This window comes from Lissotriton vulgaris, chromosome 4_1, assembly GCF_964263255.1.
Source record: "Lissotriton vulgaris chromosome 4_1, aLisVul1.2, whole genome shotgun sequence".
Classification (NCBI taxonomy): Eukaryota; Metazoa; Chordata; class Amphibia; order Caudata; family Salamandridae; genus Lissotriton; species Lissotriton vulgaris.
Genome location: NC_141691.1, coordinates 674,602,144 through 674,619,859, shown reverse-complemented (window position 1 = coordinate 674,619,859; position 17,716 = coordinate 674,602,144). Strand labels below are relative to the sequence as shown.

Below are 17,716 nucleotides of genomic sequence, written 5' to 3'. Positions count from 1 at the left end.
TTCAGGCGCTGGGTGGGTCAAACATTTAATAAGTGTCCAGACTAGTCTTAACAACATGCCAAGAAATTCTCTAAAAGGTTTCAGCCCATACGAACTATTGTTCGGAATTAGAATGCGAGTTCAGGACCTCGATAGTCAGATGTCAGTGGTACAAGAAGAAACAACGCACTTTGATGTAAAAGATCGTTTGGCTGTTTTACAGGAACTGAATGAAACAAGAAAATCCTTAAGCAACATAAAGTTAAAGCAACAGCCAAGTACCACTGACGAGGCACCACCGGCAACAGCCCCAGCAAGGCCTGTCAGGATTCCAAAGATTGGGAATCTAGTCAGAGAAAAGATCGCGGTTAAGAAGGAATTTGGGCCTTCTTACAGAAAAACAGTACCTGTCTTAGCAGTCACCGGAACAAGATCAGTTGTGCTACCGCCCCTTGCTGGTAAAAAGGAGAACAGAGTCGTGTCTATCGATCTGGTAAAACCACAAGCATGTGGCCTATAATCAACAGTAGGCCCAGTGGACTCCCAAGAAACAACAGAATACCCGAACTTGCAACAATCCAAGAGGTTCAAACTGAAAGACTAATCACATTCGATCAGCCTGCAGTGCACAATGAAGGACTATGCAATAATGCCATGGAACTCGTGCCTCTTGAAACACAGATTGAAACAGTTCGTCAAGAAACAACACCAGTCTACAATGATGTGGCATCAGAAAGTGCTACCGAGAGACAGATTGAAAGAACAATCCCATCAATTGACAGAACTGCATCTGGTTATTTCATCAACTTCGACAACTTCTCTGAAGATTTAAATGACCCCGAAGTGATGCCAGAAACAAAAAAGTATTCTAAAGAAAATACAACAGGACTCCTTCAACAAATCAAAGAACTTAGGGGGTCATTAGGATGGAGGATTTTCCGCATCCTCCGGGCCGGCGGAAGCCACCGCCGGCCCGGAGGATGCGGAAAATCCTCTGCGGACCCACCAGGACCCACCGCCACATTAGGATGGCTGGTGGGTCATGGTTTAGGTCCGCAGCTTTTCCGCCGCGGCTGGCCTACAACCGCGGCGGAAAAGCACTAAAATGGTGAAGGTGTCTCTTAGACACCTTCAGCCAGATTAGGATGTGCATGGAAACATGCTTTTCCGCAGCGGCTTTTCCGCCGTGGAAAAGCATGTGTAACTGCACTGCAGGGGCCCATTGCGGGCCCCCTAGGTGTAGTGGGGGGTGCACATGGGGGGTACCTATGGTACCCCCCTGCATTTGCGTGCACAATGCAGCAGGCACTGCGCGGTGCCTGCCGCTTTGTGCACGCAAATGCTGTGCATGCATTTTTAACATTGCTGCGGGTGCAGCTTGAAGCTCCACCCGCAGCAATGTTAAAAATAGAGGATGTGACCGCCACCCTGGCGGTCACATCCTAATCTGCACAGAGGGAACGCCGCAGCCCATGCGGACGTTCCCTCATGCTCTGGGGTCGCGGACGGACTCAAGTCCGTCCGCGATCCTAATGACCCCCTATATCTGGATTCACCGTTGATTGAGCATTGGATTATCTCAGGGGTATTCATACTCCTACTATGCCTAATTTTAGTTTTAATTTTAGGGAAGTTTATTACAATTGAATGGACACAGCAAGTCAGAACATCAACCTAGTCCTGAAACCACACAGATCATCCCACGTGAAGAAAAGAGAACTGTCAACAGTAAATGTCACAGCAATTCCAATACCTGGTGGGGTAGTATGGGAGAAAACAGACTATGAGATATATGGTCCGGTCGAAATCCTGAAGTATCCTCATCAACTAAAGGTTTCCTTAAGTGACTTTGTGACACCAAGTACATTCTCTGATGATTGGGACTTTAACAGTATTAATGACATGATGTCTGATTTAGTAATGTCAGCTAGATTCACAGATCATGATTATTTACAAGGTTCATCTAGTTATGAGCAGTTATTCTGTTACACCCACTATGGGGATCATTACTTGCATAAATCTGCACAGCCTAGAAATGTTTTTATGTATAATCAATGGGAACATTGTTCTACACCACCTAAAAGCAGTTCTAAAGCATTTTTTGAGAAATTCAAATACTTCTCAGGGTTTAACACCAGTGATGCAGAAACGTTTTATTATAAACTGTTAGATAAAACAGGAATGAAAACAATGCTGACAAATTCTAAATTGATATATTCAGAAGCATTTTATGACAAAATGATGACATTTGGTTTTGATTATTGGAAAAATAATATTGAAACAAAAACAATTTGGGGTACAAAAGATTGGCAGGTGCAAGGCATAGAAGCACTATTTAGAACCTGCATGATACCAGAACAAATGTTATTTTTAAATGACACAATACACCAAACATCTTGTCTTGGCCTAGCTAAGATCAAAGACCTTAAAACACCGTCTATACCAAAGCCAATACCTGAAAATGCAACCACAGATATTGAGTTAGACGTGTCACAAATTTTACATTTCAACAGAACAAATCCTGATTGGAAAAAGTGGTTAATCTGGCCTACAGACACAAATAGCTGTCAAGATAGATTCCTGAATAAAACACAGGGGTTAAAAATGACCAGATTAGACCCTAGATATTCCCAGAGACAACATCCAGGGATTATAACAACATACAGTGTAGGGAAACTCTGCCTTGAATGGCTAAAAACATCCACACTGGCTGAAATTAAGCAACACTTGTCTTTATTAAAAGATGGTGCTGATTTGCGCGATTTCATTCTTGGACCACGCAAACAGCGTCAAAAGCGTTTCATAGCGACCAGTATCTATGCTGCTTACAACGAGGCTTGGAAAGTAAAGCAAATTGAAACTGCTGAGAAAATACGAGAAATTGATCGTATTAATTTGGAGAAATCACTTTCTGTGGTAGACAATGGGTTAACGACTCTGTCTTCCAGAATATATTCTTTGGACAATATTGTATCCTCTGCCTTTGATGTGATAGACAGAGATTTGCTAATGTTACAACATGGCCAGTCTCAATTACGCTCTATTATAGAATTAGGCTGGACGCTGCAAAATCTTCGTTCAGGCTATGTGCCTTGGCGTTTAATCAACACGACGTCATTATTTTCCAGTTTTAACCTTACTGATAAACAGATCAGTTTGGCACAGAAAGGAGCAGACTATACAATCCTGAGCATCGAAAAACTCGACAATGTCAGAGAGTCCTGTCATTGAATGGATAATACACGGAATTATCACAATTCCGATAACAACTTTCCGATTTAAAAAGTGCCTTGAGTACATACCTGCTGGCCAATGTGAACAATTGGGTAAGGGATATGTAAAATCACAATGGAAATTACCATACACTCATTCTTGCTATAGTGACAGTGACAAAAATGTATTTCTTAGTGGTGAAAATTGTAAACATTCACTAAGCGGTATACTTTTGTGTCAGGGTATTAATTTACACGGAGCATGTGATGGAAATTCAAACAACCTTTCATGCCACCAGCTAGTCACACCTGCAACTCAGATAGAGCCCTTCTTTATGCAACTCACGAACGGGAGTTACATTCTTAGAACGGATCACAGATGTTGTGGCCTGACGCCAGGGAAAAGTTATCTAGTACAAGTTACGTCCATGGTCAAATGTTGTATGCAAACATTGTTTCCGAGTGGGCCTCCAGACATAGTGACTCCCATCTGGCCTCGTCTGAATCTCTATTCTATACGAATTGATACATTAAGCAAAATGAAATCTGTACTTTTACAGACAACAGTGCCTATAACGTCATCTAAAGAGACGTATGATCTTCTAGTCGCAAGGACGGCTACTGAGGTTCATGACCTTTTATCAACAAATTGCCCCGTGCATTTCGTAGAAATGTTCAGCCAACTCCTTAACATGTCTAGTGCTACAAGCATCCCAGGCATATTTAAGACAGTCTTTACGGGACTGCTAACACCCTTCCAGGCAATTTTGGGAATCTTTCCAAATTTTGTGCACTCCATTTTTGGCGGCATACCATTATTTTTGGGACTCGTCGCAGGGATTCTATTTTTGACCCTCCTGCTACGTTATGGCAAGCCTCGGCTCAGACATAGCTCCCATGGGAATGGAAGAGACAATCATAGCAATGCGCTACCGGGACAGGATAACTAACGTCCTTGGATTGGCCAGGCTGAGAGATCTAAACATGACCTGGTTCCTTTCATTCAGACCGATATGGCAAAATTGCATTTTACCTGTGCTACGGTGTATGCTTTGCGGCGATGAATGCGTGTTGGACATCTGTCTTTCACTTCCATCAGCAGTACCAATGGACGTCGATACTTTGCTCAGTCCAATAACGGCTCACGCATTGTGTTGTCCCCAGCGGCTACCAATCCTGATGACGGCATTCGTGGAGACTCCTGTGCTACAACCAAGTGGTAACAGTGGAGCGAGTGACAAAAGCAACATCATCCAGGTACAACGTTCTGTGAGCATTGCTGGTCCTGCCTTCGATGACAGCAATCATTCTCACACCTGCCAAGTTACAGCGCTATCTAATTTGGTTGAACTATCACCTGAATTTGTAGACCAATTCTTTGAGAGCCTGTCTGATACGATGTTCTCACCCATAGAGAAACAATAACTTTTTAAGAAGCTTTCCGACACACAGCGTTCCCATGAACTCTGAATTCGGCCTTCAGTTTTGATCAACTAAAACTGCCAAGAGCTTTGGAAATCTATTTTTTCTTTGAATTGGACAATTTTTCTAACATTGACCTTTTTTTGGCACAAACAATTCTTTGCTTAACGTAAAAACTATTCTTAGAGAACAGAAGCTTCACACTTCTATTTCTAAACACATCTAGAGACATAACAACATTACACCGGCCTCTAGCACACATGTTATTACAATGCATTTTTATGTGATGATTTATCTCGCTTTTCTTCTGTCAGAGATACTTCATGTGTAATTCCTTTTGCATAATCGTTCATTGATTTCATATGCAATAATTTTTTGAATGATTACTATGCTTTAAAAAACGTACAGTACCTGAATTCATGTATTACAAGTACGCCTATTTCGAATGCATTTATGTATTTTGGGGTGGGCAATGTTACATATGCATCTAATTGCTTTAGTTTTAGTAATTTTGATGGACATTAACCCGTGGAGTGGGTGTTGCGTGTTTATCTAGGTTCCTGATCGATACTGTGACCTTATGCCCCTATTCGGCTATAAATCCATTTATTCCCTATATTGGCATAACCGTTCAAGTACGATTTTCCGAAAAGTAATCTCTGGCCTCACACGAACAGAGCCACATTCCAGCATAGTTCTCTCTGCCACTTCCTTTGCGACCAATTAGTGCAATGACAGAGCAGTAGTCACTATCTGATATTCCTAGATAACACTCCGAGTTCTTCAACAAGATAAAAACTCAGCAAACCTGGAAATCCCCGCTTGCTATGTTTTGATTAGTAATAGAACTCTAATGAGCAACTGATAACTATCACTTCCTAGTGACATCTTTAATTGACGTTTTATGTCCAGCAAACTTGCGTCAAACCCGGCACCTGTCAGGTATAAATATTACCAACGTTGCCTTAAGCAATTGCCTGTTGTATGAGCTACTGAAGCCAGCTGCCTGCACGACCCCGTGTTGGTAAATCTAGCACTCTGTCGCTGCAGCCTGCTATCCTGTGGTGGTGAAGCTGCTGATACCATTATCGCCGCTAAAGCGCGACCTATGGTGCAGTACGCTTAAGGAGCTGAACAGCCGTCCCTCTGCGAAGACATCCAGCAGATTCCAGCTGCCCGCGGACGCTGTCCCCCCTCCTTCCTCGACGCGCTGAAGAGAAGCCGCTGCCTTTCTCGTGCAGAGAAATCCAGTCCCGGCGCTTCCGGTTTACCCTCGCGGGTGACTGGGATATCGAGAGAGACCCCTGAAGGAGATACCAATCCTCCATCATTCTATTCAGAGGTATGGTGTTGACTAAACCCTTAGACGAGAATTCTTGAAACAAACCTTGGCAAAACCAACTTAACTTAAAGCTACTTACTTACTCCCCTTTCACGTGTTAGGCTTAGGTCAGGCACACTGGGGTAGGCTTAGTTAGAAGCACCAGTTGAGTATGTTAGCCTAATGTATATATGACTGTATATATGTTTTATTACTTTTAAACCATTGTATGGCTAAGAAACCATATCAATGCTTTTACAGTTCTATTTCGCAATACTTATCTTACTGTACGTACTTTTTATAATAACAATTATTGCAATTGTGGCAATACATTTCTCTTGTACGAGAAGAAAGACTGTTCAATAAATGTTAACCCTTTATTGACAAACGCCCGTCTCTCTATTCTCTACATCTCGTGAAAGTAAACTGCACTAGACTGACTGAGTGAAATACATGTCTATTGTTTCACACGACCCTAGAGATCGACTCTTGATCTGAGGAGCAAAGTTGTCATGTTGCACGGTTGTTGGAAAGCTGAATCCCTTCTTGTCTGTGCCAAGGAAGCTGATCACTTCCTATGCAGAGGAGAAAGTTTCCAGTGACCTCTGAGTTAGTTGGTAACACAACCCAATTAAGTTTAGCATAGTCAGTGGAGGCCTGGAATATCCGCAGTTCCACGTCGATACTACTGTTTGTTATTCCAATGCGCAGGGCCTAGTGGGAAACTAGGAACTACACTACAGTTGCAGGCGTGTTCTTTGGGTGTTGGGGTGGGTGAAGTATAGCAGGCTGTTTCTTTCCAGGTGTTCTTTGAGCTGACGGATGATGGCATTTTCCAGGACTTTGTCGGGAAACAGGAGCAGCGGAATGGTGTATAACAACTGGGCATGAAAGGTCCAGGGATTCCAGGACTATATCTGTTTTCACAGAAATTTTCGTATAAGTGGGGGAAACCTACTCCAAAACTCTGGACCTTTTAGAGTTAAAAAAAATGTAACTTTTTTAAGTAGAGAGAGTATGTTTTCCAAGTTAGGATGCTATATAGGGTTGAATCCAGTAGTCATTGGTGCAAGTTTTCACTCAAGAAAGAAGGTCGATTCAATTTTTAGGAAAAATAGATTTTTATTGATGCAAGGATTGAATATTGACAGCCGACACATGTTTCGCCCTCTGTGGCGAATTGCGCCAGGGCTTTCTCAAGGCTAAATTCAATTGCTTAGTGTCATTCTGTTGGATTCTCTAGTATGCATCACCATTTGTATATATCACAATACATTCTGTAAATTATTTAGTTTGGAGTTAAATCTCCTCGGAAGAGCAAGCATTTCTGCAAAACGCCGTGCGCTGCAACGTTTTGCAGCTGGATGGTGTGATGGTTCTGCAGGTGGTCGGGCTGCAGAGGGTTTCTTGAGGAACGGTCTGACCTCAGCGTGTTTCCACGCGTTTGGAAATGTGGCTGTGGCGATGGATGTGTTCAGGATGGTGGTGGCTGATCTTGTCGCTTCCAAGGTTGAAGAGGCGGGGCATGGATTGGTGGGTGCTCCAGAGTGGATGAAGTTCATTGTGGCTGTGGTATCCGGGGTGTTTAGCTGTTCCCATGTGGTGAGCGGGTGGTCTGGGCAGTTTCTGCAGGAGTGAGGAGGCTGAGGAGGTCGGGGGGGTTGGGGTTCGAAGTTCCTGTAGATGTGGCTATCTTGTCATGGAAGTGATTTGCTAGAGCATCTCAGACGTCCAGTGAAGGAGGGATCGAGTTTTCTGATATATATATAATATATATATATACTAAACAATCCACCTCCCACGGCAACACTATGGAAGGAAGCACGGACACAAGTGGTTCAGGATTCGGCATCACTTTATTTAGTTGTTGTCGCCCTAATCCCGAGCACCAAGAGAGACGTGTTTCAGCCTTCAAGAGGCCTTTGTCAATATATATATATATTCTGAACACAGTGAAATATCCAGAATAAATCAGACGGCACACCACAAGGACAGCACAATGGTTTATTGTGCAAACAACAACGCGTTTCGGCGAAGCCTTTTTCTAGTTGACTAGAAAAAGTCTTTGCCAAAACGCGACGTTGTTGTGGTGTGCCGCCTGATTTATTCTGGATTTCCTAGATATTTCACTTGTGTTAAAAATATTAGCAGTTGTCATTACCGCTGCTGGCACCAGCGTCAAGAGGAGGAGGATTGACATTAGTGACAAGCTGTTTGAGATAGATAAATAGATATAGATATATATGTATATATATATATCTATATATCTATATTATATATATATATATATATATAATATTTATATTTTAGTTTCAGCCATGCTGCATAGTAGTTGCAATACTATACATTATGACTAAAAATGATAGCAGCCGCAGCTGATGTCATACATGAGACCTATTGGCTTTGTCAATGCTTGTTCAGACAAGGTGTCTGTATTACATTTAAAATACAATTATATGTAGGTTAAATACCACATTTAAGCTACAGAATATTTTGCACTTTTTAGTTACCTGATTGGCCCCTCTCCACACTCGCTGACCCTGCCTCATCATACTATTAATCGCAATTCAATACATTTTAATGCATTTTTCAGGTATGATCAGGGCTGCCTTGGAAGAGAGTACAAGCTAGACTGACTGTAGAAATAAAGCCCATTAGCACACAAGCCGAGCATAACAACTTTGTTGTTGTTTTTCCTATGCTTTGGTTCTACAGTCATTTTAACTAGGTCTATGAGCAGACCAGCCCATCTCATAAAACAAGCTACACTGATTACCGAAAGCTAGCCCAGAATCAAAAAGCATTGTTGCTTGGCTAAAACAACCAACAAAACAAGCATTGGCATAGCCAATAGTTCTCGCTTTTGGGACTGCAAGGGGAGCTGGTGAGAACCTGCTTTGTTACCCCTCCCTTATATTCTCAGTTTGATATTATTTGTTGCCGCACCTCTGGTAATTGAATACGAACTTCTTGATCATATTTTTCAGCGGCCTTGGGAAGATGTTGAATGACGAGAGGGGATCCCTGCATTTTGGGGCATCCTGAATGTCAGGAAATATCACAAATTATGTTTGTGTGATTTAGAACTGTAGATCCTTCCTGAGTAGATCAAGCAAAGTAATTGTTTAGGGGCAAAATACGTTTATTCCCCAATTATGTTAGATACCGATTTACACCAGGCACCAAAAAATAGAGCTAGCAGAAACGAAAAGTTGTGTGCATATGTACATTTTAGAATAATCCTTGAATATTTTATTGCCATTTGCAAAGCAAATACGATCTTTCTACGCCCTAAAAAGACAAAGATAAAACATACAGATCTCAAAAGTTCCTCATTTTTCTGATAAACTGTTACTTGTCTGGAAATATTACATTTCTGCAATTTAGTGCTGTGACTTTGGTAGTTTAAGTGGTAATCCTAGATTTGTTACAATCTGTAAACAATTTAGTTGCATTTTTCATGTGTGCATATGCCAGTGTCGAGTTCCCTTACCCCAATAATATTTTTATTGCATCGATAGTAGAATATCTCCAATAAAAGTTTCTTCCCCGTGTGTACCCTGAATGCTTAGAATTCAGTGAGCCCTCTATGAAAGCAAAGATGTGAGCGCCCCATACGTGGCCGCACAATCCCTTTAAGTGCAGAAATGACCCCCTGGCCGCGGTAGATGGGCGTGGACGTGCCGCAGGGGTTCAGGGGTCGCGGGGCAGCAGCGTTCAGTTTCCGAGGGTTCTCCCAATTAACACCTGAGTGTGGGACCTTTGGCATTGCTTCCAAGGATTAGCAGGATGTAGGGCAGTCTAAGGAGCGCTGGAGTGGAAGCGGTCGGTACAGAGGCCGGTTCTGCACTGTCGTTTCCAAATACTGCTTGTCAGATTGAATATAACGTCACTAGACTATATGTTCCAGAATGTGCAAATCTTACACCATCCTGTGCAGAAGAGTGTCTAAAGGAACACTACCTCCTCGGTATGGAATACTATTATTTCTATCGCAATCTTAAGTACTTCCTCACGGGTGTAGCATAACCTCAGTGGAAATTATTTTGGTATCATTCCTGCAGGTAGAAGCCAAGCTACCCCTGATTTGGGAAGGCTGACCTTGCCCTGCCCCCTCCTCCTCCTCCCCCCCCCCCTTCCCCCATCTCATTCCTTGAGGGCAGACCGGAGAGGTAGTATGGAGAAAGTCCAGTGGATTCTGTGCTGCTGGTGGGTAGACTGGACAAACCAGAAGCACATTAAATGCAATGACCTGTTTTTTGTTTGCAAAAAGTAGAATGTGACCTATTTTTGGGGACTCCTTGATTTACAGGGACCCTGGTTTGTCTGTGTTTTCAATAAACCAAACCAGACCCTAGCAATCATTAGCAAAGCCATTCGGTCTTGCCTTACCAATGCGAATGGCTGGATGGCCGCGTGTGGCACAATCGTAGCCTTGACCTGGCAACACCTATTGTGTAACACAATACGACGGTCATCCTGAAAGTATAGAAAACAGCATTGTCCTTTTTCTGCCCACGTTTAACCCGGCCAGTCGCCACTATTGGCTTTGCCAGGGCCACAGGAGGTGCAAAGGCTTTTGCATTGGAAAACCTAATCGTAGCTATGACTACGGAGGGCAGCAGGGCTGAGCAGTGCAACAGGACAGCGTCCAGGGCATTGCCAAGGCTGGAGGTGGCACCTGGCCCTCTGTGGAAAAGCATCAGGAGGGAGGGTATCGGGGAGGAGAACAGTGCCTCACCAAGGCTGCACCTGGAACACCACGGATGAACATTGGGGTTGGGGGGGGATCTTAAAGGGTAGCACAGGAAAGCGTTCAAGCCAAGACATGCAATCCTATGGACGGCTGAAGCAGTAATGACATTAGAAGAAATCTGGAAAAGTAGTCCAGGGACTTCTGCAGTGGAAGGCTACCCCCATTCAGGAAAAGCAGGGTGAACAAGCTATGCTGGGAGGGGGGGGGGGGGGAGAGGGGGGTTGCATTGTTGATAATATATTCTGTTTGATGCATTTGAACTACTTCTACGAATCAATCTGAGGGACCAACTTCATTTGTAGGCTCTAATGTTAAATTCCTTAAGATTTATGAAACGTTTTAAAGTGCACAGTCTTACATTTTGCTTCTTTATTTATATACACTTTATTACTCTTCTAATATAATTAACATTTTCTAAGCTGTTTCAAACACCCTGAATGGCCGTGATTGACCGCCAAAGGTCCCCGGAACGCAGTTTATGAACTGCTGCTCTAGAGCAAGAAGCACATGAAAGTGACAGCAAGACAGGGAGAGGGGGGGGATATGCATACAAAGGTAAAAACAACATAGAGCGTGAGTGGGCAGGGGTAGAAGTACACAGGAGAAACATAGAGCACGGAGATGGAGGAGAGAAGGATAGAGCTGGAAAACACATGCACTCTCGTGAAGTGCTTGTACAAAAAGAAAAAAAGGTTCCATAGCAAGGAGCAGCTGAAGGATCGAAGCTAATCAGAGGGATGCTACAGATGTTTTGCTTCATAGGAGAGACAAACTCAAGATGGGACAAGGAAAACTATTAAAAAATAAGCAATTTAGAGTGATAATTAATACAATGAATGGTTACCAGTGGGCTTGCTGTAAGACCCTTTAAGTTCTTGGTATACCAAGATTTTTTTTTTTGTTGCAACCAGACCACTTGCACGGTGTGGTAGAATTGACGTCAAAAGGAGAGAACGGAGATTAATAAGAAATTAATATAATCAGGAGCAAGGACTGGTAATATGTAATATTGCAAACCATGACAGCTGGAGCTGTGTATTGCAAGACCGTGCAAATTATACAATTGGGGAAGTTTAAGAATAGGCAGTGGAAATAAGGGTGCGGAAGGTACTGTAGTACCCCCAAAATAACCATGCTGGAGTTCAGAAGTTAAATGCGCAATAAAGAGGCTTTTGAATTTTGTATTTATCTTGTGATATTTGTTGTGCATTCACAGACAAATGTCAGGCTAAGTCTGACAAATTGCTACTTATTCTTTTAACATGGAGATTGGTGTTCTCTTTTCTTTCTCTCATTGCAAAGTGAGAAGATTTTGTAAATGAATTATGTGACAGTCTTGCTGGGTTAAAAGGAGTGTGAACGAAAAGGCTGTATGATATCAATTTTATGCTAGCACCCAACAGCATTTAACCACCTGTTAATTAACTGTACAAATATTTAAAAACAGATCAGCCATTAGGAAAGCTCATGTGGCACATTTTTTTGTAATTCAGAGTTATGACAAAAACAAAGATTTTCATAGGATCAAAACAAATCAATACAGCCTTCTTGGTGATGCACAAATGATAAATATTTACTGTAACCCAATGTACTCATATAGTCGTATGTTCACTTCATAGTTTTATCAGTAAGCCTGCATGACCGCGCACATTTATTGGCCATTTCAATGGAAAGTGTGCTGTCTGTAAATGACAGTGTACTACTGCAATGCTTTAGTAATAAATTTGCCACAGTGTGCTCCAAACTGTACCACCGGCTACATACTACACACTTACCACCCTCTTGCTGAAAGGGCGTGTTTAATTTTCTACACCTGTACATTGTGTGGCATTTGGATTTTTCACAATCACTTTGACTTCAGTGATGTCATATTTGATGGCAGCACCCCAATCTGAAAATGTATCCAGCACCAATGAGGTCAAGAGATTAAGGGCCTGATTTAGATCTTGGCGGACGGGTTGCTCCTTCACAACAGTGATGGACATCCCGTCCGCCAACATATAAACCCCATAGGATATAATGAGATTTATATTTCAGATTTATGTTTCGGCAGATGGGCTATCCGTCACCAATGTAACTGAGTAACCCCCCCCCCCCAAGACCTAAATCAGGCCCTTAATCTTTTATGGTGGTTTGTATGAAAAGAATGTAGGTTACTTTTTTTCTAACTCACTGGAGTAAAAACAAAGTACTTCGCCCAATAAACGTAGGCCACGATGATGTTTTTCTCCATCGAGAGATCTCCAGCAGCTCTTCTCTGGTCTCTGTTCTGAGTCAATCCTCTGATGGCACATCTTAACTTGGAGATCTTGTTGATTTGTCAAGCATGACACAGTTGCACTTGCAGTCTGTTCGAGGGACAGCATGGGTCTGTCTTGAATCTTCTATGAGCTTATTTTGAGCACTGCGTTAATATTAAAATCGCGTCCAAGCAATATTTGCATCTGATTGTAAATCTCAATTTTCCTCCAAATTTGTACTCTGCTGTGGATATTTTTGCTCGAGCCGTTACTTCCAAGAGGAGGAAATGGCAATGGCAAAACAGTGTGTTAAGGGAAGTACCATGCGGTATAATGGGTCACTAACCCGGTCATTCCGGATTGCCTGATTAAATACAAATTGGGTGCAAAAAAGACCTGATACTGGGGCCTAGCGGTATTACCCATGCAGTCTTTGTGCCCGATTTTTACACACCACTTCGAATCATTTTGTTAGTTTTTACCACTGATACTTTGGTTTCATGGAGAGAAACATGCTAACTGGTTAGGCCTCCTAATATGTTTCTGCATGTGCCATTGCTCAGTTTTTGCATTCTGTATCTTTGTGGCTTGTGTTGATGTAGATCACATAATGTGTAAAGTGGTTGCTTCCTTCAGCCTGGTATTAGATGCATTTTGATTTGTGAATTGCTTCCGCTCCCACTACACTAAGCTCTTTTTAACTTCTACACCATAGTGATGGAAATGTTCTCTTCCTTTTCTTTTCCCTCGTCCCCCAGTGAAATTTTCATTTTACTTGTGTCACAAGCTTCAAATATTATTGTAATTTTTTTAATTTACTGAAGGTTACATGATCCTGTGTTACCACCCATTCTAGCATGAATGTCTGACCTACTTGGGCACTTTATTAAACTGAAATGAAATGGAACTCGTTTTTCCACTTCCCCTAGCCTCAGTCAGAAAAAAAAGATCCCACAAACCGCTTGTCAAAACGATGTGCGACATAGAGCAAGTTTATTTTGCATTCCTACAACAAGTCCTGAATGCATGATTAACGTTGAGCAAATACTAATTCTGTGCTACTGAAAATCTTTAGTTTATGAAGTTCAGTGTAAGCAGAATATGCTCCATATTCAGAGTGTAACCCGGGCTTTTGCCGTACCTTTTCTCAGGATTCATTGAATGTCAACAATTGGATTCGTTGAGCTGTTTTTTTTAGGTCGAGCCTAGCGCAGCGTGCAGGAGCTGCTCTTTGGAAGGCTTCTTGTGAGCACTCCAAACTTCTCAGTGTAGGTCGGACTCCTCCCACACATTGGATTGGCCTTTGCATATGTCTTTCAATAATGAAAGCACGCAAATGGCCAAAGGCAGGTGCATGTCCCACCTCTCCTCCAAAGGTTTACTCCTATGGTGTTTCGCTCTTGAGAGCGAGCAGCGGCGCGCAGACTGGCAGCTGCATTCTTCCCTCGTCATGGATCAGGTTACTAATTAAACACAGCGAGGTCGCTTTCACTTTAGCAGCCGCGCTTGTTTTGTTTGTGATGTCTTGTTTTTCTACCCTTTCCCACTCTAGGAGGCAACATAGATGTCATGGACCGGGAAATCCTAGTCCATAGTAGATAGGCCTCTACAAACTTTTCATTCTATCTTGTTTTAGACATGTGTACACCCTTTAGCTTGTCTTTGTCAGGATTAGTGCCATGGCTAACAGTTTCTTTCTCATCACATTATCACATTCCCCTTTGATATGTACCCAGCAGCTATGCCTTGTGGGTTTAAGGTGTTACCACACCCAGTGACTATACTAATCTACCAATGAAAGTCATCTGATACTCGTAGATTTAGGGACATTCCAGGGCAGGTGGTAGGAAGTGGCCCTACATACAGATACATTTGTATATCATCATAGAGACCTCTCTAAACCCATCCAACAAGACTTAACAGGGCAATCATTATCCAAAATTCCATTGGGGCCTCCAGGAAGGATCTCCCGGTGTCCCTACTAACGTTCTCCAGGACAGGAGAAACTGAGCGACCACAAACCTCCCCAGGGCCTCTATGCATGTTTCCGATTAAAACAAGGCATCCCATTTTGAAACAGACTCCTGACAACCACTTCCTAAAGGACTTTTTTTAGTTGGTAACCGGAATTCAGTAAGTCCTCAAAGAGGTGCCAGCAATATGTAAGCAGCTGCCCGTTTTTCTAGACCATCATCCTACAAAAATCAGGCGGCAGTATAATGAAGTTGGTTTGAACGCTATACAGTAGTCCTCAAAGCCTGAGAAATGCACGCTGCTGCGTTGATCACCCTCCCCCACATCAGTTTTGTGAATATCTAAATCTTTAACTGGTTGTCTAGGGTTGAGGTACCAGCAGTGCTGAAACGCATACATATAGTATGGTAATCCCACCATTTCTGTCCACCAACTTCGTTTTGCCAGTTATAAACATGAGAACAAGGCGCATATTAATTTCCCATAGTTGTGGGAAAGCCATGTGTGTCTCTGATTTAAATACTTTTTAGAAACTCAACCAGAAAAGAATAGGCATATTACTGTTATTCCTTAATCTGAAATTATTAAGAGATTCTCCGTTGCCTCCAGCAGCCTGTTCGCTGCCTAAAACGGGTCATTTAAGTAAACAGGCATGTTGTCTCCATAATGAAACGCAGTAGGCTCCATGTCTTCCACCGCCAGTCTAGGACCCTAGAGGTTTCTTTTCAACAAGGATGCACAGGGTTCTTCCACTAGGTCAAAAAGGACATGAGAGAGGGGCAGCCCTCTCTGATTCCCCTCCCCATTTCCCAACAGTCAGATATTGTAGATTGGGCTAATGGGGTTACAGCACACCAGTTTTATCCATTTTATGAACCATGAGTTAAAATCTAGATGTTCCAGTAGTCTAAAACTCAAGCAGTTATCTGGATGCCGTCAGAGTTGTTGGTGCACAGGAACACCAGTGCGTTTTCTAAGCTTTTAGTGGACGGTCATCAGATGCCACAGTCATCAGATGCCACAGTCTCCTTAAATTAATCAAGCTTGTCACAACCTTTTGTAATCTGGTAGCCAGCAATACTCTCTTTTAAGGCATCACTGATCAGAATTAATTCATCCTAGTCGAGTAGCCTCTCCTAATAATAGCAGTAAAATGAATACTCATTCAGGACAAGGTGTAATATATGTAACTTGATATTTATGTCTTCAGGGTGCGTAGATGTGGACTTAAGAATAGAAAATCTGTACCTCCTTAGATGCATTAACCTTCACGACACTGTGGTAATTGATATTCTGGCTATGATATTGATGTAGGATGATATGGAGTCTATCAATCTACCTAATTTGTTTTTCTTTGCTGTCCCCTGCAGAGCGAATATGCACTGTGATTTACTTCGATGACTGCATGTCCATTCACCAGTGTAAGCTATCTTGTGAGTCAGCGGGCGCATCCAAGTATCGGTGGTTCCACAACGCGTGCTGCGAGTGCATCGGGCCAGACTGCGTTGACTACGGCAGCAAAACGGTCAAGTGTATGAACTGCATGGTTTGAAGAAGAGGAAAACAACAAATGCAAAAAACATTTTTATAATTTTATTCTTGCCTCCGCCAAAGCTGTGTTCTTTTTTTAAAACTGAAAAGAGAAGAAGGACTGGAAGACCCCTTTGTTGGTAAATAGATATCTGTTGGGTACAGCTGAATACTGGCAAATTGGGAGAGATGTGCACGATTTCGAAAGTAGTTTTTGACCATTTGATAGTCTGAATTCTTTTTATTTTATAAGAACTGTGCACTTTTTTATGTTATTTCAGTGTAAAGCTTTCTTTATTAAAAATCGGATCAGACCTTCTGGATCCTGAACGATTTTCATTGTTCTACTTGTTTTTGGAGAGTGCGGAAGGATACAGGTGTTGTTCCCCTTTTACAAAACTGAAATCTAACTCGACAATAATAAGAAGTCAGCAGCAGGAACAGAAAATAACAAGTGCTCTTACAGCTCTAGTTGCTTTCTACATTTTCTACTCCTTGCCACTCCGCAAGGAATAGAAGGGTTTTATGTGGCGAAATGAAGAAACAAGCTTTATCTTTTGATATCATAGGTGGTCAAAAGTTGTGTGATGTCACTTCTGCTGCCCCTGGAATTTTCTAAAAACCGGGGCTGTCGCGATATGGAAGGGAAAGACACCGGGAACTCCGTCCGCGGAGGCTCCTAGGGTACGGGATTCTCTTTAAATGGTGGAATGTTGGAAATTCCATGGAAGTCCACAGAACAATAGAGGGCATCCTTCCTAACATTCCGGCGTTCCACATGTGCACCTCCATGTTCTAAATAGAGCATTCTGCACTTCATAGGCAGATTGGTCTTTGTATTGCAATGTAACCCTTCCCTCTAAGGGCTACACAGTTCATCATATGTTTCCACATTAATTGCCCACGGGATGCTCAATACCAAGTAGGGATTGAGCTTAATATATAACCCTACAAAGCCATCTTTATTTAGGGTCTTTAACAACTTTTGTAGTCAGCGGCGGAAGGGACATATGGTATTAGAAAATACCGTCCACTTTGGTAGAATGTTCTAAATTGAAAAGGGAGAAAAAGAAAGACAAACTGTGGAACATTGAAGCAGGTCTGTACCAACTGTTATTGGCAGCGATAACCCTCTTCATTGCCTTTAACAGAGCTTTCAACATGCCAGTGTTCTAATGAGGATTTACACGTTGAGTGTAGTACACCTAATCATGTTCTTGGCCCTAGTGGAAATGTGCAGCCTGCATCTTTTTGGCATTCTAGCTTTTGCATTAGAGTTGAA

At 42.4% G+C, this 17,716-nt stretch overlaps 1 protein-coding gene across 2 annotated transcripts in view; it reads left to right on the top strand.

The window, feature by feature from the left end:
- TWSG1 (twisted gastrulation BMP signaling modulator 1) overlaps positions 1-16,768 on the top strand; it is a 117,269-nt gene extending 100,501 nt beyond the window's left edge. For both annotated transcript variants that reach the window (XM_086964947.1, XM_086964946.1), the window contains exon 5: positions 16,275-16,768. In XM_086964947.1, coding sequence (XP_086821073.1) covers positions 16,275-16,456 — 182 coding nt within the window. In that variant the 3' untranslated portion in view covers positions 16,457-16,768. The remainder of the gene's footprint in view (positions 1-16,274) is intronic.
- The last annotated feature ends 948 nt before the right edge of the window (positions 16,769-17,716 follow it).